We start from the raw sequence: 22,704 nt of genomic DNA, 5'->3' as shown, positions 1-22,704 counted from the left end.
GAATTCTGCGATATGAAGTCCACGGGTGGGGTGAGGCCTTCTCTAAGGCCCCGGGATTTTCTCCCTAGGATTTGCAGGCACCATTTCAGGGCATCGGGGCTGCTGAAAGGCCGAGGGGTTTGGGGAGCCAGAGGCGAGGGAGGGGGAAGAGGGGGGGGGGCTTGCTGGCCACTCACCCGTCCGTCATGGGTGAGCAGGATGGAGTCGCTCTTGATGTCCCGGTGGATGACGCCCTGAGCATGGAGCACGGAAAGAGCCTTCAGCACGGAGAGGCAGACAGCGGCAATCTGTTCTTCGTTCATCCTTCAAGCAAGAAGAAAAGAATGATCCTCCCGGGTTTTTTTCTCTGTTTTTATTTTGTTCAAAAAGGTTAAAATGCAAAGTGCTAAAAAGTGTTTTAAAGACACCGAGAAAAAACACAAAAGGAGACATTAAAAGAAGGTGCATTAAAACAGCAACTCATTTTGTCCCCCTTTTGAATACTGATGAATATACAGGCCTTCCTTTACGACCACAACTGAGCCCAGGGTTTCTGTTGATAAGTGAGACTTGCCCCATTTTACGCTCTTTCTTGCCACAGCTGTTCCATGAATCACTGCAGCTGTTAAGTGAACCTGCCTTCCCCACGGACTTTGCTTGTCAGAAGGTCTCAAAGGGGACCATGTGACTCTGCGACCGTCATAAATGTTGTCACTTTGAAAAATACACTTTTTTTCAGTGCCTTTGTACCTTTGGACAGTCACTAAATGAACTGTTGTAAGTCGAGAACTACCTGAATTAGGAGAATATTAGTGGGCACTTATCCTTCTGCCTTGGTTCTTGGCCTGGAAGGAAGTGGCCGATGCTCAGAGCGGCCGCCCAGCGGGGTCTGTCGTACGCGCAGAGACGGAGAGCCCCTGAGGGTCCCTGTGCGGCTCATCTCCCCCAAGGGAGGGGAGCAGCCCCCCCCTCTTACCTGGTGTGGGTGACGATGTCGGTCAAAGCGCCCCCCTCCAGGAACTCCATCACCACCCAGAGCTCATCGCCCACCAGGTAGCTGTTGTACATCTCCACCACGTTCTCCTGCTGGTAGTCCCTCATAATCACCACCTTTGGGGGGAGGGGAAAGGCAGGTTGGAAGGGGAGGAGGACAAAGGCATCACGCTCCGGGGTGGGGGGGCGGGGGGCTGCGGTGCCTCCAATGGGAAGCTGCTCCAGGTGGGAGGTGTAACCTAAACTCCCCTGCGGCTCCCTAGAGTGGGCAGAGCCCACAGACCCTCTGCAGACCCCTCACATCCTGGACTCAACTCCCAACTGCTCCCCTCCCTCAGGACGCTGCTGCAGGGGGAGGCACATGGCCGTCTTTCATCCCTCTGCTGAACAGGTCATCCTCACCGTCTTATCTCCAAGGACATTTTTATTATTACTATTATTATTACTATTATTACTATTATTACTATTATTACTATTATTACTATTATTATTATTATCCTTCCCATCTTCTCTACTCCCCCCCCCAATTGCTATCCTTATTACTGCTCCTCTGCTGCTTTGCATGCCCACCCAGAGCTTCTGGGGCCAGATTCCTTGTGTGCCTGACCACACACGGCCAAATAAAGAATTTCATCCACTTGAATTCATCCCTCCGGAGGTTCTGAGCCCTCCAGGCCATGGCTGCCTCAAAGGTGCTTTTTCTCCGAAGACCTTTCGCTCCTCATCCAAGAAGCTTCTTCCACTCTGACTGAATGGTAGAGTTTCCACCATTTTGGGCTTAAGGGTTCCCCCCACCATCCAGTCAGAACCGAAGAAGCTTCTTGGGTGAGGAGCAAAAGGCATTCAAGGGAAGAAACGCGGGAGGTCCAACTCACCTCGTTGAAGAGCAGCTCCCTCCTCTGCTGCTTGCGCAGGTCCATCTTCTTGACGGCCACCAGCTTCCCGGAGCTCTTGACGGTGGCGATGCAGACGATGCCCGTGGAGCCCTCCCCGATCTTGATGAAGTTGTCCAGATAGCTCCGGGGGTCTCCGGGGTCTACCACCATCTGCAAGGCAGCCCGGAACTGTTCGTGGGAGACCCGCTGGGGCTCCCGCTGGGGGGAGCAGGGCTGCCGAGGGGCCGGGGCAGTGGGGGCCGGAGGCTGCTGGGCAGGGGGTTGCGGAGGCTGGGGGGCCAGCGGAGACGGCAGGTGGGTCAGGTGGGGGTCCGAAGCGTGTTGGGAGAGTCCCGGGGTCGAGGGCTCTAGGTTTCTGGACCTGGCTGGGCCCAAAGGGGGGACCCCGGAGGGGCCGCTGTTCCCACTCGTGGGGCCATTGGAGGCTGCCTCTGGGCCTTTCCCGGGCCGATGCTCTGCCTGGAAAGAGAAGGAAAAGCCATCCTGACTGCAGAGCCCCCACCGGGCAGAGGAAGGAGCAAAAGAGTCTCCCAGCCCCAGGACAAACCCCTTGGCATGAAGGGCTTGGAGTGGCAAAGCGAAGGGGCCGTCTTTGGGCAGGTGGCTAGCAGGGCTCTCCAGCAGTGGCAACTTCATGTCTTGTGGACATCAACTCCCAGAATTCCCCAGCAGCTCTGATGTGCTCTCTGCTGTCATGAGGTTGCCACTGTTGGAGAGCTCTGCTACAGAGCGTCACCTGCGTGTTCTCTTCTTGCGGCCATAAAGAGGTTGGGGACAGCCCAGCTCTGTGCTGCTTAGTCCCCCGCCCCCAGCCTTATCCCTCCCTCGGGGTCAGGCAGAGTCTCCTAAAAAGCCTGCTTGTCAAATTGTAAAAACCCCTTTTCAGTGGCCTTGGGGAGTCCATTTAGCTACACCGAGGGCCGGGCCCTTCCAAAGGACGAGCCACAGCAAGGGCCAAACCAGTGCTCCTCTCGCTCTGCTTCCTGCATCCTCCCTGAGACAGCCGGGAGAGCGAGAGGGAGGGCCAGGGAGCAGGGCTTCCTCGGGGATCAGCGGGAAGGACTGCAACCGGGGACGGAGCCCTGCTTGCGTGTAAACTGAGTTTGACGTCTAATTTCTGGTCCTCTAGTAAGAGAAGGCAGAGGAAAGAGTCGGAGGCAGAAGGCAAAGCAGGTTGATGGACTTCCACAAGAACACGAGGGGCCGTTGCGCAGCTGCAGAGTTTCTACCAAGAAAGACAGAGAAGCTGAAAGTGGCAGCAGACGGTTATTCGCGTGAACATACAGGAGAGGAGACCAAGCGGAGACCAAGCAGAGGGCCAGATGGACGACACAGGAGGGACTCCGGTTAGCGGAAGCAAGGAAGGAAAGGCAGGAGGCTGCAGGAAGGAAGCCCCTGGCTGCGGCTGATGGGAGGCCGGCAGGCGAGGGAGAAGCCCTGAGGAAGCAGAGGAAGGAGAGAAGAGGAGCCAGGAGAGGAGCAGAACGGAGCAAAGAGGAGGAGCGGGCTCTGCTCTGGCCACCAGGTGGTCCTCCTGACGCAGAGGAGGCGCTCGGAGCTCACCCCCTGGCCAACCAGCTAGGCTGCACTGAGACGGTGCCTTAAGAGAGGTGAAACGTGGGCTTTCTTAGGGCGGAGGAGCTCAGGCATCCCAAGAACAGCATCTCCAGCGGATCCATCCAGGCTGGCCAGACCCACCAGGGCCCCAAGCGCCGAGATGCCCTGGGAAGTTTTACCTGAGTGCCCCGGACAAGATCGGTGTCTGCTCGTGGGTAGGTGTTAAAAGGCCGTCCCGTTTGCTGTGCGGTCTTCATCACCCCTTCCGAGACGGGGATGTTCGGGGTCCGGATATTGGGCCCAGAGAGGGGCCGCTTTTCCCGGGGGGACTGTGGGCTGGGCTGGCCAGTGTAGGTGGACTTGGGTCTCTTGTCAGGCCCCTCCGTCCGCTCCCTCTTGACCACGCGCTCAGCGGGGGGCTCCCTCTTCCTCTCCCGCTCAGGCCCCCGGTGTGTTCCGTGTTCCGGCAAGGGCTTTGGGTGCTCAGAGGGCCGGGGGTGGCCTGACTGCTGGAGCAGCTTGTGGTGAGGCTCGTGTCCACGGGAGTGTGGCGTGGCAGTTCTGTCGTCCCAGCCCCATTCCACATCGTTCTTGGGCCTGTGGCGGTTCCGCTCCTTGGGGTCTCTGCTCCTGCTGCCCCTGCCGTCCTCTTCCGTGTGTGGGGGGGGCTGGTGGTGGTGGCGGGGCCTGCCCAGCGCCTCTCCCAGGCCGTTCTCCTGGTAAAACTGGTCGTGCCGGGCTGGGAAAGGAGGGCTGTCCCTGCGCAGCGAGTTGGAGCGCGACACCGACATGTTCTCAAACTCATCGAGCAGCCAGGCCAGGGAACCGTCCTTGGCAGCTTTATTTCCGCGCACGATGGTCTTACGCGCATGGAAGGGAACATGGAGCAGGCGGGGCGGGGGGGGGGAAGAGGACACACAAACAGAAAAGAAAATAAAGTAAGCAACATAAAATATAATAAGGTGCTTGATGGATGTTTGACGACGGCCAGAGACAATTTCAGCTTTGGCAGAAGAAGCACATGGCAGCAGGCGCGGAGGAGGGGAACACTGGGAGGAGGAGGAGGAGGAGGAGGAGGAGGAGGAGCATCCCAGAGCTATTTGCTCGCTTTCGCCATCCGCACTGAGTCACCTTTTACAAATATATATATGAATGCTGATAATGATGAATGACAGGAATGCTGGATGTGGAAGGCAGGGACTGAAAGACAGCTTTACACCAACCTCCCCGCCCCCCCCCCCGCGGCCCCCAGGTCGCCCAGGGACTCCCCGATTTTCAGCCAACAAAAACCCAGCTACTCAGCCTGGGAATTCCAGACAGCTGTAAGTGGGGAGGTCGTCTTCTGAGCCCCCCCCCCCCCCCAAGCAAGCCAGATGCTCCTGATCTAAAACGGATCAGATCTTTGCAGTCTCTGAAATGTTTCAGAAGAGAGAATCTGCCAAATCAGGCCTTTCCACCGGTCTCTCCGTCCCAGGTGGGGCAGGGCCCCCTCAAATGCTTCCCTAAGCAAATCGTTACAGACCCCCTGACCCCAGCTGGCGAGGAAGGCTCTATCTCGTCTCATCCCCAGGATGCTAGTTTGCTCTCCAACCTGGGCCACTTTAAGACTTGTGGACCAGCTCCCAGAATTCCTCAGCCGGCACAGCTGGGAGCTGAAGCCCTGGAGTCTGAAAGTAGCCCAGTTTGGAGACCCCCTACTCTAGAAGGGCAGAAGTGGCTGCTCCTCCCAGAAATGGAGGCCAGGGAAAATAACCGAAGGCTTAATCGCCTTTCTTGCAGAAGTAAACACACAGAAGGAGTGGTGAAAGTAGGAGTGCTGCCCTCTCCCTCCCTCCCCCCTCAGCCTGGGTGGGCTGGATGAGTCCCCAACGGTCGAGAGCTGCTCTTGAGCCGCAGCCCACACCATGCAGAGCTCCACAATGGAGACTTCCAGGGCGAGAAGTCTCCTGCCCAGTTCCGACGCCCCCAAGGCAGCTGGAAAGAGCTTCCGAGAGGCCAGCTGTGGACGCACGTGTAGGTGAAGCCCAGCAGGAAAAGGAAACCAGGGCAGCTGAGAACGAGTCGGCCAAATTCTGGACAGGGATACAGGGAGTCCTTGACTTATGACCACAACTGAGCCCCAAATTTCTTCTCTTAAGTAAGACGGTTAAGTGTCCCATTTTACGATCTTTCTTGCCACAGTTATTAAGTGAATCACTGCAGCTGCTAGGACAGTCGTTAAGTGAACCAGGCTCCCCCTCTGACCTTGCTGTTGAGAAGGTCGCAAAGGGGGATAACGTGATCCCAGGAGACGGCAACCGTCATAAGTATGAGCCAGTCGCTAAGCATCTGAATCTTGATTCCCTGACCGAGGGGATGCTGAGTGAAAAGTGGCCATTAGTCCCTTTGTTCAGGGCTGCCATAACTTCCAACAGTCCCTAAGTGAGAACTGCTCTAAGCTGAGGAACCCTAAGTGGAGCCTGGACAGAGCAGGGGGGCAAATGAGCACTCCTGCCCCCCCCCCGCCAGTCACGGGAGGAAGGGGGCCGGGTCCAGGCCTCGGGGGAGCTGAGAGTCACAGGCCCTCCTCCCCCGCCCAGCCCTGCCATGAGGCATCTGCCCTGCAGAGCCACCCTTGGACGGAGACTCTGCGCTTCTCTTGGCCACCTTGTGCAAAAAGGCCAGCGACCCTCAAGGAAGCCCCTTCCCTGCCTGGAAGGACCTGAAAGAGCAAACAGGGAAAGGGGGGGGGCCTTCGCCCAGCAACAGCCGCTAGCACAAACTCCCCGCTTTGCAAGGAAACGGCCAGCAAACCCCACTTGCGGCTCCAAATGAATTTCCGAAGCGTCTCCTTAGAAAGTATGTTGCTAAGACATTCCCTCCCAAGGGACCCCTCCCCGCCCTCGCCCTCACGGAGAACCCATTCTGCCTCCAACAGAAACAACCCAGCCCTGCAAAATGCTCCAGCCCCCCCCCCCCCCCCCCCGAGAGCAGGGGCGAGCCGGCCTGATTTCCCCAAGAGACCCTCTTTTGGGCCACTTCCCCCAAACCCCGGTCTCCGGCTCTATGCAAGGCTCCCTGCCCAGGGAAGTGGCAGGCCCCGTGCTTGGGGTGGGGGGTGGGGGGGGGTCTTCTGTAGTTGGGGAGAGATCCCTCCTCCCCCACAAAGGCCTCTCTGGCCCGGAGGTTTCCTGCCACCGCAGCCTTCCTTTTGGGACGGAGGAATCGCTACATGGCCAGGACCGGGACAGCCGCTCTCGGCCAACTTTCCGGTCCCCCGTTGAGTCTCTCTCTGGTGCCGTGGAAGGAGCGACCGCAGCGAGGCTGAAACCCAGAAGCCGTCTCCCCTCCCCTCAGGGCTGGCCTTGCCTTCCACGCCTGGCCTGGGGCAACACAGGCGCCTGCAAGATGGAGGCCAGGGGCTTGGGAAGACCGATCCTGGCCCCTGGCTTTCCCCTCTGCAGCCACGCTTCCTTGGCAGAGCCCAGCACCAGCTGGCAGGGGGGCATGGCCGCCTGACCTCCTTCCGATTTGAACGTGGGAACGATTTGGCAAAATGCATGTTTTTCAATCAAGGCTGAAACTGAGGTCTGTTTGCCTCCCCGAAATTACACATTAGCTCCTCTTTGGGCCCCACAGCTGGCTGGAAGCCGGAAACTGATATACCTGCTGCTCACAGATGCACCTGGCCCCCCAAATTATTTGGCCAGACCCTCAGGCAAATGACACCCATTCTCTGCCACGCCTTGCCAGGCTCTTTATGCTCAAGGAAGCCTCTCCACGTGGCAAAGAGGAGATATCCAGGGGAGGACAGAGGGGTGGCTACAGGGGGTCCTTGACTTACAACCATTCATGAGCTGAGCCTCATGGCCAACTCTGAATAGCCACAGCCTGGGTCTCCGGGGCCAGCTCAAGAGTGGGCACCCTGGCACGGCTGCTGTGCCAAGATCCAAATCTTGTCAGCTGGGCATGCCTCACGTCAGAGCTGCAGAGTGCGTTTTGAAAAGATGCAGGCCCTGGAGAAGGGGGCCTTTGCTGCATGACAGACCCTCTCTCACTGCTTGTGAAAGCTGAATTCGGACTCTCGGGAACCCCGCCTGAACAAAGGAAGCTTCCTCCAGCCTCTCTCTGTTCTCACAATACATGCCAGGAACTCAAGGTCTGGGACTCTAGTTCCCCCCACAAGACCCAGTAAAGCTAAGGAAGTCTCAGCCTTGAACCGACCGCATCCGCTGAAGGTCTCTGGAGATTCTCAGCCACCCAGGTGATGGTTGTCCCAAAGGGACTCACCTGGACTGTCTCTGTTTGTCCTCTCGAAGTCGTTTCGCTTCTCATCCAAGAAGCTTCTTCAGTTCCCCCACCATCCAGCCCGAACTGAAGAAGCTTCTTGGATGAGAAGCGAAACGACTTCGAGAGGAAAAAAACACAGGAGGCCCAGCCACCTTGGGGACATCACAAAACCTTCTCTGAGCCCCAACGTCTCTCCTCTAAGCACCGGCCTTCCATCTCCACCGTCAGGGGCCATCCGAGAGCCCAACGCAGGGGCCACCAACCTTCTGGGAGCCGGGCTGGACGGCCGTGATGTACACGGGGTCCACCAGTGGCTTTGGCCGCTTGGCCGACTCCTCGATGATGCCCTGCCATTGCCTGGGCAGCCCCGTGAACTTCTGCTCCTGCTGGTCGTAGCCTGTGTGGACCCGGTGTTCGAAGTTGGAGGGGGACGAGATCTCGATGCGCTTCTTCCTTTTGGTGAACATGGTGAGGCTGTCTAGCAGACCTAGAAGAAAGAGGGGAGGAGGGTCTTTTTTAAAAAAAAAATCTTAATGGAGTGAATTTTCTTATAAATCAGCAGCTCCCCACCCCGTGTTCCCACAAGGGTCGCCCCCTAAGGTTTGGGGCTTCATAGTGAGCATGCCAGCAGCATGGGAGACCCCCTTTCAGGAGGAGAGGCCAATGCTCTCTCCCTGCTGCCAGGGGTGGCATAGGGTTGAGGTACAGCATCAATGGGAGGCAAATTCAGACCTCCGGAGGAACCCCCGCAAAAGGCAGAGCTGAGCAGCCTTCCCTCATCCGCCCTGCGGGGCTCTCCACAGAGTGCAGATTGACCCTCAGCCTTAGCAGCTTCCTCTGGGGGGCTGGACTGAGTTGGGAATGGAGAAGCGGAGAAGCTCAGATCAGGGGAGGCTGCTTGAAAGAGGGGCGGCGAATAAGGGCTACAGGCATGTTTTATGCTGCTGGAGGAGCTACGGCTGCTCCACTTTTATGACTCTGTTTTCCCAGGTCAGTAACGCCAGAGAAAGCCAGCAACGCACGGACGCCCACCTCCATCCCTCCATCCCCAGAGCACATGCATTTTCCTCCTCCTCCTCTGGCCCCCACAGCCTGCCTCGTCCCCCTTGCTCCCCTGAGAAACTGCTTCCACCTGAATGGTCCATGCTCCAAACGGGACAAAGAGTTGGGGGGGGGGGAGGGGGTCTGGTGGCTTCCTCCTCTCGGGGAGTCATGAGTTGATCTCATCCAGGTCCCAGCCCTGGGGATCCCAAAGGCGTTCCCAGGATCAGCTGCAGAGACTCAGCACTCTGCAGTGTGCCTCACCAATCCGGTTGGACCGGTCCTTTCGTCAGCAAAGCATCCCCACCCCCTTCCGCTTGCCGAACTGGGCCAGCAGGCCTCCCTTGACCAAGATGGGGAAGGCAAAGGAGGCAGCCATTCAGAAAAGAGCAGCAGTGAATCCTGTCGCCATTTCTGTCAGGGCGGAGGAAGATTAGGCGGAGATTTAGAAAATTAGGTTTCTCAGGAAGCGTAAAATTAGCATTAGAGAAAAAACCTGGATAGCAAAAAAACAAAAGCTGGGTCCAAAGAGTTCATGTTAAGTAGCCCCAGGCCCATTTGGACCAGGGAAGGTACAGAAGGAAGAAGTGAGTGAGAAATGGAGGATTCTGGCCACGGCACTTCTCTCCCGTTGATCTCCTTAAGACGGCCTACCTGTGAGTGGAAGGGGAACCCAAAGGAATCTAGACTGCTAATCCAAAAGGCTGCCAGGCGTTATTGCCTCAGTGGGCCTCTCTTCCTTTCCTGCCTCTTCCTCTGACAGGTCAAATGCAGCTCCCGGAGCCTCCTGGGCTTAGCAAGAGGCTAAAGGGTGCCACACGGCACAAGCACACCTGCAATGCCAGAGGAAAATCTCGGCCCGGTCCGAGGGCCACAAGCTAAGACCCTCCTCTTCTAAAGGCCCTTCCTTTGGCTGCAAAAAACAAACCTGCCCACCCCCTGCACAGCCTACCCTCTGCTGGCTGGGCATCCTGGGAGCTGAAGTCCACAGGTAGTAAAGGGGCTGTATGCCTAAATAGTCTATACAGTGGAGTCAGAACAGAACAACAGAGTTGGAAGGGACCTTGGAGGTCTTCTAGCCCAATCCCCTGCTCAAGCAGGAGACCCTCTACCCTTTCAGACAAATGGTTGCCCAGTCTCGTCTTAGCCTGAATTGTGAGTGTGCAAATCAAACGGACTTTGTCTAAACCAGCCTACTAACAACGTTCCCAGTTCTGGAAGGGGAATCCTGTCCCTACACTGCCCACCCTTAAAGCAGATGGAAGGGAGGGGTGTGCAAATGGTTCTCCCCCACTCCTTAGAGTACCCCAGTGGGGCTTTGGGGGCCGAGGCGAGTCTTCTCCAATTGCTCAGCCCAAAGCTGGAAGGGCAGCCAGCACAAGGAGCTTCCCGGGAGGTCAGTTTTGCAGCACAATGGATCCCAAAAGAAACGACTGAGCAACACGCAACCGGGACCCAGCTGCATCGGTTGACATTTTCCCTTCCAACCGCAACCTAAAACACCCGACTTCCATGCAGAGATACAAATCCATTTATTTGATCACAGCTGTGTGTGGAAAAGAGGAAGTTTTCTGCTCAGCGTAACTGCAAAAGAAGATGAGGAGCCCCCCAAGGCGACGCAGAGCCTGGCGCTCCTGGGCCAAAATCCAGTCCGCCATTTCCCAAGGAAGGAGCATCCATCGAGTGGGAACTGCAGGGGTCTTTTTGAATCAAACCACTTCGGCTGGAAAGTGCTGGAACTCAAGCTCCCATTTCAAAGGGACCTTCTAAGCAAGAGCCGCCTAGGGAGGTCCCTGCACAGCGCTGCCTTCCTCAACCGGTGGCCCCACCTCGACTGTGTTGGAGGCCCTTGTGCCGCTTGCTTCTCTCAGAGGGAGCAGCTGAGAGCGGAGGGCCAGCGCAGCATTAACCGGACTTTGGGCCTGGGCGAGCGGATTCCTCGGGGCTGCTGTGATTCGGGTTCTGCAGCTGCCCAAAGCTTAAGAAGGGAACGGAAGATGATCTGCAAATGTTCAAGCCTGCTTCCTTCTCAGCCGAAGGGCCTCTTGATTCACAGCTGGAAGCCCTGGATCGGCAGGCCCATCACTTCCGCTGCCCCGGCGCTCTTGCTCTGTGGCTCCAGGGACCTCCGGGGCAGGCCCAGACCTCCCGCCGGCCTGACCTCCACCACTGGCTGCCTTTGGGAAGGAATCAGAGCGCGATGATGAAGAGATGGGCTGTGTGGAGGGGGCTTCTGTGCTCGGACTCTGCCCATAAACTCTCCAGGCAACCTGAGAAGCACCGACTTTTCCACTGCAAGAGGGGGGAGGGGATTTTGGAAGAGGAGCAAGGAAACAGAAGCTTCCCAAGTTCCTGGCTTGTTTTGGCCAAAACGTTTTATACAGGAATGAGCTGACCGATGCTCCTGATTTGTGGCAGACTCACAACTGAGGACCCCAGGAGCAAATCCAGCCCCACAGGCGCATCGGAAGCCCACCTTCTTCAGTTGCTGAGCCGTATGGTGGAAGCGGCCACGGAGAGCCCTGAAAGGCGTAAATGAGAGGCTGAGCGAGGTGCGTGCAGAACTCCTGGGAATGACCATTCACCAACGTCCAAAGCAAAGCCACATCTGGACTCCTCCACATCTGGAGAGCAGGGTGCACGTGAAGAGCCCAAGAAGCAACTAGGTTTCCTTCGCTCCGTGTCACCTGCTCTCGTCAGACGGGGAGGGAAGGAGCCACTCCAAGGTCTGTTTTGCTTGTTTCATTGGATTTATATGCCGCCCTTCTCCCAAAGGACAGCATTAAGAAACACATATTACAAAACTTAAAAGAAAATTAGAAACAATCCAAGAAACAAACCAAATTAATATAACACTAACATTCGAAAAATTAGATAAAATTAACAGGCCAGGCCGGAAACAAAACCTCATCAATGGGCCTCCGATCCTGCCACCTTCAGATGCCTCAGCTCTCTTGCAAGCGCTTTTGTTTGCTTATTAAATTTAGACACCGCCTGTCTCCCTCCCTCCCTCCCCAAAGCAGCTCTGGGCAGCTTCTAGGAAGAAGAGCATCCGGAAGCAGAGAAGCTGGATCAAGAGCCCTTTCTTTGCTGCTAGTAATTGGGCATTTATCTCGTCAAAGGAAAAACGACAAGCTGTCCACGATCACGCTGGCTCCCTCCACCAAGGCGACAGAAGGCCTTCCAAGGAACCTCCTCCGGCTCGGCTCCCTCACAGCGGGTGGGGAGCCAAGGAAAGTTTGCAAGTGGGGGCTGTTCTCCAGACAGCCCCCACTGGATCCTCAAGGGCTGGGCTTGCACTTCTCGGGAGCCCTGCTTGCTTCCCTGCTCTTCTGCCTTTTCCACGCCCTTCCCCTCGCCCTCGCCAGACACGGGAACAAAAGCCACGTCTCCGGGACTCCTACGAACTCAGGCGGAGGGAGGGCCGTTGCACAGAGAACCCTGCAGCAAAACCATCTCCAGACTCCAAAGTGAGAGAGAAAGGGGATCCGGGAGGGGATTCAGACCATAAGGCACACAAGCACAAAAGTTGTGCTGGGACAGAGGAGACCCACCTGCCCCCTTCGGCTCAGGCCCGCAGCCGCACCGTCTCGTCAATCTGCAGAGAGATCCAATGAACCCATCCCCCCAGGCAGGTAACAGCTCCGAAAGCAACCCCTGCCCCAACAGCCCCCCTTTATTCTGGCCGTAATAACAGTGGGAATGATAAGTGCCAAGTGGGCGAGGAAGAAGGTGCCCTCCTCCTTCACAGGACGCTGGCAAAGCCAGGCAAACGGGCGTCTCCCACCCACGCAAGGCTCCCGAAAGGTGTGAAGGCAGGAGACTCACACGCACTCGTCCTCGGGGGACTTCATTGGGCCTGGCCTCGTGTCTGCCTTTGTCCACAGGCTGTGGCAGCTCCTTCGGCCCTCCCCTCCTCTTTATGGCTTTTCGGCCCATCCCTCCCTCCGCCCCAGTCCATTGGCTGGGCAGGTTCTCCCCACTTCTGGCTCTGAAGCACAAGCTCCTTCCTGGTCACTCCCAGAGGACCAAACGCTCCCAACTTTCCCAGATTGAGTTTCAACCACCAAAATGCAACTGCAGTCCTCCTTCCCATTGTGCCGTGTGTGTGTGTGTGTGTGTGTGCGTGTGTGCGCGCGCGCGCGTTTGTGTATCCAGACATCCATCTCCTCTCTCTCAGACATCCCTGCAACCTACTAGTGCAAAGGGATTCTGCCTTCCTGATGTGGCTGTCGTGGCCCACTGAATTAATATTCAGAGTTAATGCCGCATCTAAACTTTACCCCATAAAACATAACACTCTTCACTGAGAAAAGCACAACAGTAAAAAATGTGTACAAGCCTTGTTGGCAAAGCTTACAATAATCCACAAAGCGTTTGAGCATCATTGCGCCACAGGGAGAGAAACCCCCCCTCCTTCTTGGGAAGGCAGTGGCTGAATCTTCATTACTAATTTATATGTATTCATTCATCCATCATATTTACGTGGCTGTCAAATGATGCCGGCAATCAAGTGACTCTGGGAGGTTTTATTACAAATACTCCCATCCTCTTTATAACAAGCGGGTGAATCTGCTTCACTCTACAATTAAAAATCAGTTTTATGAGCTGCAAATTAGCGGACCCATGAATGCCCTTTGACTCAGGAAGGATTAAGAAGGGCAAAAGAAATGGGGATCTTGCCGGACAATGTTATTAATCCTGGCTTCTGAGCTGATATGTGCGCTCACAGCGAAATAGCAAGCAGCACCTGATCACAAAAGCCTCAACCTGTCACGTCTGAAGGCAAAAAGTCCTCTGGGTTCAGATCAATTCCTGGGGTTGGAAGGGACCCTGAAGGTCTTCTAGTCCAACTCCCTGCTCAGGCAGGAGACCTCAGACAAGTGGCTATCCAATCTCTTCTTAAAGACCTCCAGGGATGGAGCGCCCACCACTTCTGAAGGCCATTTGTCCCACTGACAAACCTGTCCGTTGCTTCTCGTCCTGCATCTCCCTTGGGGTGGGGTAGCCCCTCAGGCACTGTCCCCCCCTGCTCTCCTGTCCCCCTCTAGCCCTTTTCATGAAAGCGACCGTGCATGGGCCACAGGGCTTCTACCCAGCTTCTCATAGCTCACACACCTGGTCGCACACACCTACTTGGCCGGGGTCTATACAGCTTTACCCCCAGTTTGGGAGAGTTTGGGAGAGTTTGCCACCGTTTGCCTGCCTGGCCTGTGGTTAAGGGTGGGCTTTAGTGATATCAAAAGAACTGCTGCCCTCGAGTCCATGAGTTGCTTCACATCGCCTGCACAGCACTGCTCATGCACATTAGCATGGCTGGCTGGGGAATTCTGGGATTTGAAGTCCATCCATCTTAAAGTTGCCAAGGTTGCGCTAAACAGACTTGTACCAAAAAGAGAAAGGAAGCCTCCAGTTGTGCTTCTTCCAGGAGAAATGTGTGAAATGTGAAAGAAAAAACCAAGAGAAATCTACGTTTTCCCACCGTGCCCATCACTGCAGCCTTTGGGATACATCAGAGAACTTTATGGCCATTCGTTCTACGGGGCTGTTCTTTGAAAAAAGGGACTATGTCTGAATTCCTGTCCACTTGTTTCCCATGACTCTATGAAAGAACTGAATAGCAGGCAGACACGAGAATTCGGGTCCCCAAAGCAAGAATATTTCCAATATGTGCAATTTGGGCGTAAGGAAATAAAAAAAACATGACCTGAATCTGAGCACTCAGATCCAAAGCAAAGGAAGCCACAGGGGAGATCTACAGGAGGCTCGAAACTTCAAGTCTAGACCAATGGAATTCGAAAATCCATGGAACTGTGGTCAGAATCATTCAAATTCAGTTATTCAACTCCAAATCAGGAAAAGATTGCTAAAATGTAAAGCAGGCATACTGCAGTGTTTCCCAACCTCGGCAGTTTGAAGAATTCATCTCCAGAATTCCCCAGACAGCGATTCCATTTTTAAGGCATGCTGACTGGGGAATTCTGGGAGCTGAAGTCCACACGTCTTCAAACTGCCCAGGCTGGGAAATGCTGCCATGCTGTCTAAGCATGGAGGGAAAATACTGGTGGTTGAAGTGAGTGCTGAGCAGTCCAGCTCTAGTCAATCATTGGGGAGGGAGGGGGGGGGATTTCCCCTGACTCAAACAACCCTCCTTCTTTCGTCCTCCAGGCGATGCTGCAATGATTTCCACACTCCAATGAAGCCTCCCTTACAATTCTGATCAGATTCATCCCTGCAGTGACACAGTTGGCAGCCCCAATTGTCTGCGTTTCCTTTCTTCACCCTCTGTGCCAAAGGTTGCAAGAATGGTGGGTTTCTTCTTCAGCAAAATTATTAAGAGTTAATAGCAAGGGGGAGAAAACTCACACACACACACACACACACACACACACCCTAAGCCCACGTCACATCAAATTAGAATTGCACCATTTTCTTTCTTGAAACACTTTGTGAAAAAGGCTGGGTGCAAGACTGTGAGGCAGAAAGAAGCAGAGAAGTGTAAGAATTTGGGACCAATCCCCCCTCTGACTGAAGGGAAAGCTGTTTATTTCTTTATCAAATGTATATGCCCTCCGTCTCACTACCCGGACTGAGGTGAGCCACCTGGGGAACTCACATCCACCAGGTACAGCTCAGTCCTGGAAGACGTACTGATGCCCTCTATAAGTGGGACCAAATACCCTCACCAAATTGTGACTGTGGGGCCGAAAAGCAAACTATCCAACATTACAGTGTCAGAGACTGGACTGGAGACCTTCCTGATTTCCTGGCAGTGACAAATGAAGCAAAAAATAATCTCTGTGATCCAGACATACCTTTATAATATTTAGACTTTCTACTTCATGTTTGTATCTTGACCTTCTCTATTGAAAGGTGATGTGCACGTGCCATGTGACCCAACAATAAATAGTCCTCATCTGTGCCCTTACTTGTTCTCTTACGGACTGAAGGATCTAGAGGCCACTCTGTATCTGCGGATCTCTGAGCAGGATGCAATCAAGGAAGCCAAAGGGTCAGGCGATCCAAATCCAACCTCCAAAGGGAGCTGCTGTGATCAAGCCCCAGGAGGCCAATTAGGGTCAGCCGTGGAAGGCACAGCAAAGGCAGGGCTGCTTTGAGTAAGGGGACCCAGAGCAAAGCCCCCTGAGCAAACGTCAATATTCGAAAAGAGTTTTCTTAACTTTGGAACCATGCAGAGCAGGCTGCGCCCTTCGTACTTCAGTATGCCACTACGGAGTTCCTAATTCAAAAGACAACATTCTCCCCATTGCCTGCCTGGGCGAGAGGGATCCATTCATTTAAAATATGAATCTGTTTGGCTGAATTGTTTGCCAAAAAGTGTTACTTTATGGCATAAATCAGGGGTGTCCAACCTTGGCAATTTTAGGACCTGTGGACTTCAACTCCCAGAATTCCCTAGCTGAGCTGTCTGGACAGCCACCTGTCTGAAATGATCCAGGGGGTCTCCTGCTTGATCAGGGGGTTGGACTAGAAGACCGCCAAGGTCCCTTCCGGCTCCATTCTGTTCTGAAATAGATTTTTTAAGCGTCTCCTTTCTAAAGCAGAGCCGACCGCTTGCAAAGCCCAGTTGTCTGCTAAGTGCCCTTCCCGCCCCGGCCGGTTGCAGCCAGCAGCCTTTCCCCAGGTCAAACTCCCCTTATCTGCCTGCCTTGTTTGATTAGTCAGCCATAACCAACACTTTTTCACAAGCTTGGATAAACACGAGAGCCAAGCACGCCCACAGCCACCAAGCGTACACCCAGCAGTTAAGATCTTGCCACTGGCTGGAAGTAGAACTAGATAAGTATAACCTTACCAGGAAAGGAAAAGAAACAATCCAAAATGGAATGAGCCAGAAGACTGACAAAACATGTTTGTTTCAAGAGCCGAGGGTGTGAGTGTGTGTGTGGAGAGGAAGTTGGAACTCCTGCCTACCAGAATGGGCCAATCATGAAGGCCAAGGCAAGAGACACAGTGCGTGAAAAGGAGCCCCACCAATCCCAACGCCACCCCTGCAGTGTTCAGCGAAGGGTCTCCTTTCCTCTGGAGCAGGGCAACTTTTAGGACTTGTGCACTTTAACTCCCAGAATTCCCCAGCTAGCGGATGTGGATGCTGGCTGGGGAATTCTGGGAGTTGAAGTCCACAAGCCTTAAAAGATGCCAAGTTCGGAGATCCCTGCTCTGGGTAGGACTACAACACTCTTGGGAACAGAAATGGAAGAGCTTGGAGGCTGAGCAAAGCTCACTTGACTGACCCTCCACAAGGCCTGCAGCGTTCAAGAGACCCCCACCCCACCCCCTTCCATCTCTCAGAAGAGCTGGCTCCAGCCAAAAGGCCCGTCCTGCTGGCCTGGCCTCTATTCAGCCGACTGCTCTTCCTCCAAACTGCCTTCTCCCCTCCGCTCCAGGGCACAAAGCGGCACGTGGGGCTGACCGGGTCTGAACTGCACTTTGGGGCCTCCATTCTGCCCAGAGCCCGAGAGTGCCGGCTCCTCCAGGCGGCATGAAAGGGTCTCTGGAAGCGAGGCATAGCCAGGGGCCTCTTAGAAGGGCAATTCCATGCCCCATGCGCTCTGCTGTCCGGCAAGGGAGGGGGAGAGGAGGAGGCAGCCAGGGAAAAATCAGCCCTTGCTAGGCAGGAAAGAAACCTGCAAATTAACTATAAATAGCCGGGGGCCCAGAACAATCATTATCTTGCAAAGCCATTTTTACCTGCTTTCAGTCCTAGCGTGAAATTGAAGGATCTGTGGATGGCCTTGTTTTCTTTGGCTGGATCCCGGGGGCTCTGCCGTTCTTCCCGGGTAAGCAGAGCTGGGCCTCGCCCTGCCCTCTGCCCTCTCTCACCCAGGCACTGCCTCTTCCCCTCTCTTGGGTCTACGGCACCTAACGTAATACCTGCCCAGGTTTCTTACTTCCTCCTAATCCTCTCCTCAAAACTCACCCTACCCTATTTCCCAACTCCAACCAAGCCTTCTACACAGAGACACACAGGCACAGAGACGCATTCTTCCACCATCGCCTCCTGGGGCTTCAGCTCTTCTAGCCTGCAAGCTTTTTTTTGGGGGGGGGGGGCTCTCTTGTGATCTGTACACGAAGGGCTTCTGGAGCAGAGACCCTGCGATTCTCCATCCTGGAGGTTCCACTAGGAAGGCATGAAGCTGCTTCAAAAGCTTATTAGCTTCCAGAGAGATTTCCTCCGCTTCAAATAATAATAATAATAATAATAATAAAGGCTGAATTTCAGAAACAAATTGGATTATTATGACAGGATCTTTAAGCTGCCGAGGAGTTATCTGTAATTGCTTTATAAGCTGCTTTGCTGTGGAAGATCAGGTGTGATTTTTTTTTTTTAAAAAAAAAGGAAATTCAGAACTCCAGGAACAGGTCAGCCGTTCATAATGATAAGCGGGGGCTTTAAGGCAGTGGCATGAAAGCTCCATCGGCCCAGATGCCACAAAACATAAGCATCACAAATGGACTGAGATCTCAAACTCAGTCAGAAACAAAACAAACGGGGTGGGGGGTGGGGGGGCTGAGTGAAAGGTGGAAGCCGGACCACTCCTCATAGAACTAAGAGCCCCACGGAGGCCTAGGCCAGGGCGCTCCAGCCTTGGCAACTTTAAGCCTGGCGGACTTCAACTCCCAGCTTTTCTGGCTAGGGAATTCTGGGAGTCGAAGTCCGCCAGGCTTAAAGTTGCCAAGGTTGGAGCGCCCTGGCCTAGGAAATGGGTATGGATCAGGAGGGAAGAAGCAGGCTCTGGCCCTTCCTCCTCAGCCAGGTCTCCCCACCCTTGGTCAGCTTCTTTCTTCCTTAGCCTCACAGCCCCTTCCTCAGTTTTTCTCCTCCCCATCTTGCCCCTGTGACATACTGAGGAGAGTCTGGGTGGCCACAGATCCAGTCAGGGCTGCCCACCCACCCACCCACCCACTTTCATCCTCCTGTCAGTTCAGCCAAGACAGAAGTTCTCCCCCCAAGGAAGAGGGAGAAGGGACTGGGCTGGCCCTGATTCCATTTGAACTGTTGGTTACTGCTCTTCTGTTCCCTCCCGTTTTCAGAACTCACTTTCAGGAGCTGCTTTAAGAGGCCGAAACAGAGAAACCCCAGGTAAGAAGCAGGAGCTGCTTTAAGAGAGTCTTTTGCCCCCAGAATATTTAGGGGGATGAATTCCACAGGTGGCAGAGTTCAGCTGAGAGAAGGGCGTGCCCGCTGCCTGTGCCCCCAGTGCCCAAGGAAAGCCACGCCGTGCCTTCTTCCAAGGAGCGCAGGGCCCTCCTGGTCTTAAGCAGATGGCTGGAGGCGGAAGGGGGGGAGAAAGGACCCGGGGCAAAGGGAAAGGGCCCCCACTTCGGGAAGCACCTCCCCCTCCCAGGCTGCGTGAAGGGGAAGGGAAAAGGGAGCAACTGAAGGGGGGGGGAACCCATTCACTCACCTCTTGCATCGCTGCACTTCCTGCAAAGCCAACTCCGGGGGGGGGGGCTGGGGAGGGGGGCACAGTAGGGTGAGGTGGGGGGAAGTCTCCCCCCTCCTGAAGAGAAACTTCTTCTCAGCTCCGCGTCAGCTGGCTTGGCCGAGCAACAGATCCTCAACCCAGGAGGCAGGGACACTCCTTCCTTCCTTCCTTCCTTCGCTGCTTTGCAACCTCAAAGCCCGGCCCACAACGGCCTGCCTGCTCGGCAAGGGGAGAGGGGAAGAGCGCCCCCTGTGGCGGTGGGGCGCAGGAACACACAAAGAGGAGGGGAGCCACAGGTTGCGGGGTCTCTTTTAAGACCTCCATGAAGGGAGAGAGACCTTCGGACCGAATTTCTTCAGGCAGAAAATCTCTGGAACCCAGACCCCTTTGGGGGTATTGGGGGAGGGGTTTCCCCACACACGCTCAGAGGTTCCTTCTCATTCCCCTGAGGAGCCCTTTCGTTTCCCACCCACTCTTATTTGCAAGGGAAAAGCTACCACCGCTCCCTGCAAACTGATGGCCCCCAACTAGTTTGCTTCCCACCATCCCAAGAAAACCCACAAGCAGATAGAGGGAGATAGTTTCAGTCTCTCTCTCACACACACACACCCCACACTCCTCGCCTGTGACGTAGTCTCGGATGAAACCCAGACTCTGGACTCTGCTTCCCCCGGAGTCTCGGTTTCACTTGGCCCCGCTTCCACTCCAGCGGCACAAAGAGCATTCAGCTACGTTGGAGGAGGCACGGAAGGGAGTGGAGCGCGGCTCCCAGATTCAAGGATAACGGGGGGGGGGGGGGATTCCCCAGGCAGAGTTCTGAAAGGGGGAGCCTCATCCTCCCTTCATCCTGACAGAGACTTCCAGAAACATGGATCTTTCTTTTATCCAGGATCTAATCTAATCTAATACACAGCCAAGGTTTCAGAATGACCCCAGTTTTTCTTTTGGAGGAAAATGACTGGAGATTCTTGAAATATGATTAAAGAGAATAAGAAAATGTAATAGTAAAAAAATCTGTATTTTTAAAAATTAAACTGTCTTACTCTAATTGTATTTAGATCACGCTAAAGATAGAAGACAATGCATTATTATAGGTGGAATTGTCTTTAGCAAAACGCATTTCAATATTTAATATTATTTTGGCAGCCTTTTCAAAACAGACACAATTCAATGGATCCCAGACTTAAAAGGAATAAGGAAAACTGTGCCAAAGCCTGATTGGGGAAGGGCAGGCAGGCAGGGGGTCTCCCTATTTCTCCCATCCGAGGTTTGTTGTACATTCTCTTGGGCCAGAAGACGGTCAACCCCCAAAGCAGTTTTGAAACTCTGCCCCTTCCCCAGGATGGCCCTTCCCTCCTAAGTGTGCAGTCTGTCTGATTTCTTTGCCATCGTTTTGGTAGGAAGAGTCTGTGATCCCACAGAAGAGGAAAGGGTTAAAAAGGCCCGGGAGATTTCAGCCATCAGCCAATGAGGCAGCAGCATTTGAAACCAAAAGGGCCAATGGGCAGCCTCTGATGGTTACACATCAAAGACCAGAGGGGGAGGGGGATTAGGGGAAGGAGATCCTGAAGGTGGAGAGCTGGCAGCAAATGGGCAGAAGCTGGACCCTCCCAAATGCCCAGGGGATGCGTGGGCATCCCAGAAGGAAGGAATTCCAATTTAGCAATTCCAGAATTAAAGAGGTTTGGTGGCTGAGAAGCCTTCAAGGAAAAGCCCAAGAGAGTCCAGTTGCCTTTGGAAGAAGCACCTTCGGAGGATCTCCAGAGACAGCCTGTCCAAAGGGCAGGGGCCAGGTCACTTGAAGGCCAGGCCAATTCATCCTCACCTTCTGCCTCTGGCATCTGCACCGGCAGCCTCAAAGGGCCTGCCCCACCTTTAAAAGAGGCCAGCCTGGAGGGGAGAGTTTCCAATCCCTTCCCTCTAACCTGACCCCAGAACACCGGAGCTCAGAGATAGCTGGAAATGAGGATTCTTGTACAAATCATGAGGTGAGATTAAATATATTGGGCTGTGGTTTTCTAGGAATCTTATTCATTGCAGTGTGAAAATGGCTAAATTAGTTCCCCAGCTGCAAAGGCAGAAAAAAGATCCCATTTCCTGGCTGCCCTGCAAAACAGCAGAAGTGGCCAAACACTTACAAAATACTTGCAAAGAGAGTCACCTGGTGGCGAGATGGGTGACGAATCAATGTAATAAAATAGATGAATAAAATCCTGGGAAATGGTTAATTATAAGCTGTTGACTTCCCCAGCCAAGGAGATCCATCCGCTAACTCATAACTGCCCCAAAAGAAAGGAACGATGTCAGAAAAACTCCTGCCCATTACCCTCTTTAAAAGGCTAACTCAGCTTTCTGGGGGATTCCGGGGTGCAGAAGGCTGGGCTCACCCCATTCAGCCTTTTCCACCCACACAGGATGGCCGCAAGTGGCAATGCACAGCTGTTTAACTTCTGGGAACATTCCAACAAAATGTAGACTTTACTTCCCTCCTGGGCTGAGTGATGGAAAAAGCACCTCAAGATCGGTCATGTAATTTCTGAGGAACTGGGCACACGTAAATCCTAAATCAACAATGCAGATGTGTCAGAGTAAATAAACAGCATTAGGAATTGGAGCCATCAGGTCCCCTAAAGGAAAAGTACAGGCAGCCCTTGACTTACAATCATAATTGAACCCCAAATTTCTGTTGCTAAGTGAGACAGCTACTAATTGACTTTTGCTCCATTTTATGGCCTTTCTTGCCACGGTTGTTAAGTGAATCTGACTTCCCCACTGACTTTGTCAGGAGGGGGCAAAAGGGGATCACTTGACCTGGGACACTGCAATGGTCATAAATACGAGCCAGTTGCCAAGCCTCCCTATTTTGATGCTGGCTGGGGAATCCTGGGAGTTGAAGTCCAGACTTCTTAAAGGGACCAAGTTTGGGAAACTCTGCATTTTGGGAATAACTTTTATATCCAAGGAGGATCCAAGGTCAGGCAGACAAAAGAGTTTACCTCCATATGCCCCCTGCAAGTGGCAGTGCCATCCCCAATGGCAGTGAGGTCCAAGTTTTAAAGCAGCTGAAAATTCCTCTTCGCTTGCCGATAATCCAGTGGCCTCCAGAAGGAATTTGTAGTAATGACGGTAATGCAACCTGGCAGCAGAGTTTACGCATTAATTGTCTTTTGAAAAGTCTATCCGTACATTGGACCATGTGCAGGATGAAGGTCTACTTCTTCTGCCCGCCTCCCAGCGAAGATTCTGCCCCCCCCCCCCCCGAAAAAAAAGATATTATGGCATTTAATCTTACATGACAATGCAGGAATTGCAAGAGACAGGGCAGGGAATAAAGTTCAGAAAAGGTCCTTTGCCCCCGCCATTATTCACAGACACCCCCTCCTCCCCCGAATGATAAATGTACTTTCTAGCAATTTTCCTGCCTACTTTGCTGTGCAATCATTGCTTCTAGTGGGCCAGTTCTAGTGGACCGACTTCATAGTCAGTCAAACTCAATGGCTGTCAAGACGGACACCTGC

General features: G+C 54.0%; 1 protein-coding gene across 4 annotated transcripts in view; it reads right to left on the bottom strand.

Annotated features, from left to right (window-relative positions):
• PAK4 (p21 (RAC1) activated kinase 4) overlaps positions 1-22,704 on the bottom strand; it is a 34,865-nt gene that overhangs the window by 4,596 nt on the left and 7,565 nt on the right. The window contains exons 1-6 of one of the 4 annotated variants that reach the window (XM_081962228.1): positions 19,166-19,357; positions 7,958-8,181; positions 3,605-4,285; positions 1,848-2,327; positions 956-1,089; positions 177-303 (exon numbers count right to left, since the gene is read on the bottom strand). In XM_081962228.1, the coding sequence (XP_081818354.1) occupies positions 177-303; positions 956-1,089; positions 1,848-2,327; positions 3,605-4,285; positions 7,958-8,161 (1,626 nt within the window). In that variant the 5' untranslated portion in view covers positions 8,162-8,181; positions 19,166-19,357. Of the gene's footprint in view, positions 1-176; positions 304-955; positions 1,090-1,847; positions 2,328-3,604; positions 4,286-7,957; positions 8,182-17,447; positions 17,569-19,165; positions 19,358-22,704 lie in introns of those variants that run through there. The other 3 variants (XM_081962229.1, XM_081962227.1, XM_081962230.1) reach the window with 3 other exon arrangements.

The sequence above is a fragment of the Natrix helvetica genome (assembly GCF_964273705.1).
Source record: "Natrix helvetica genome assembly, chromosome: 9".
NCBI classification, from domain to species: Eukaryota; Metazoa; Chordata; class Lepidosauria; order Squamata; family Natricidae; genus Natrix; species Natrix helvetica.
The sequence above is the reverse complement of the archived record's forward strand: the minus strand, read 5'-3'. Positions and strand labels throughout refer to the sequence as shown.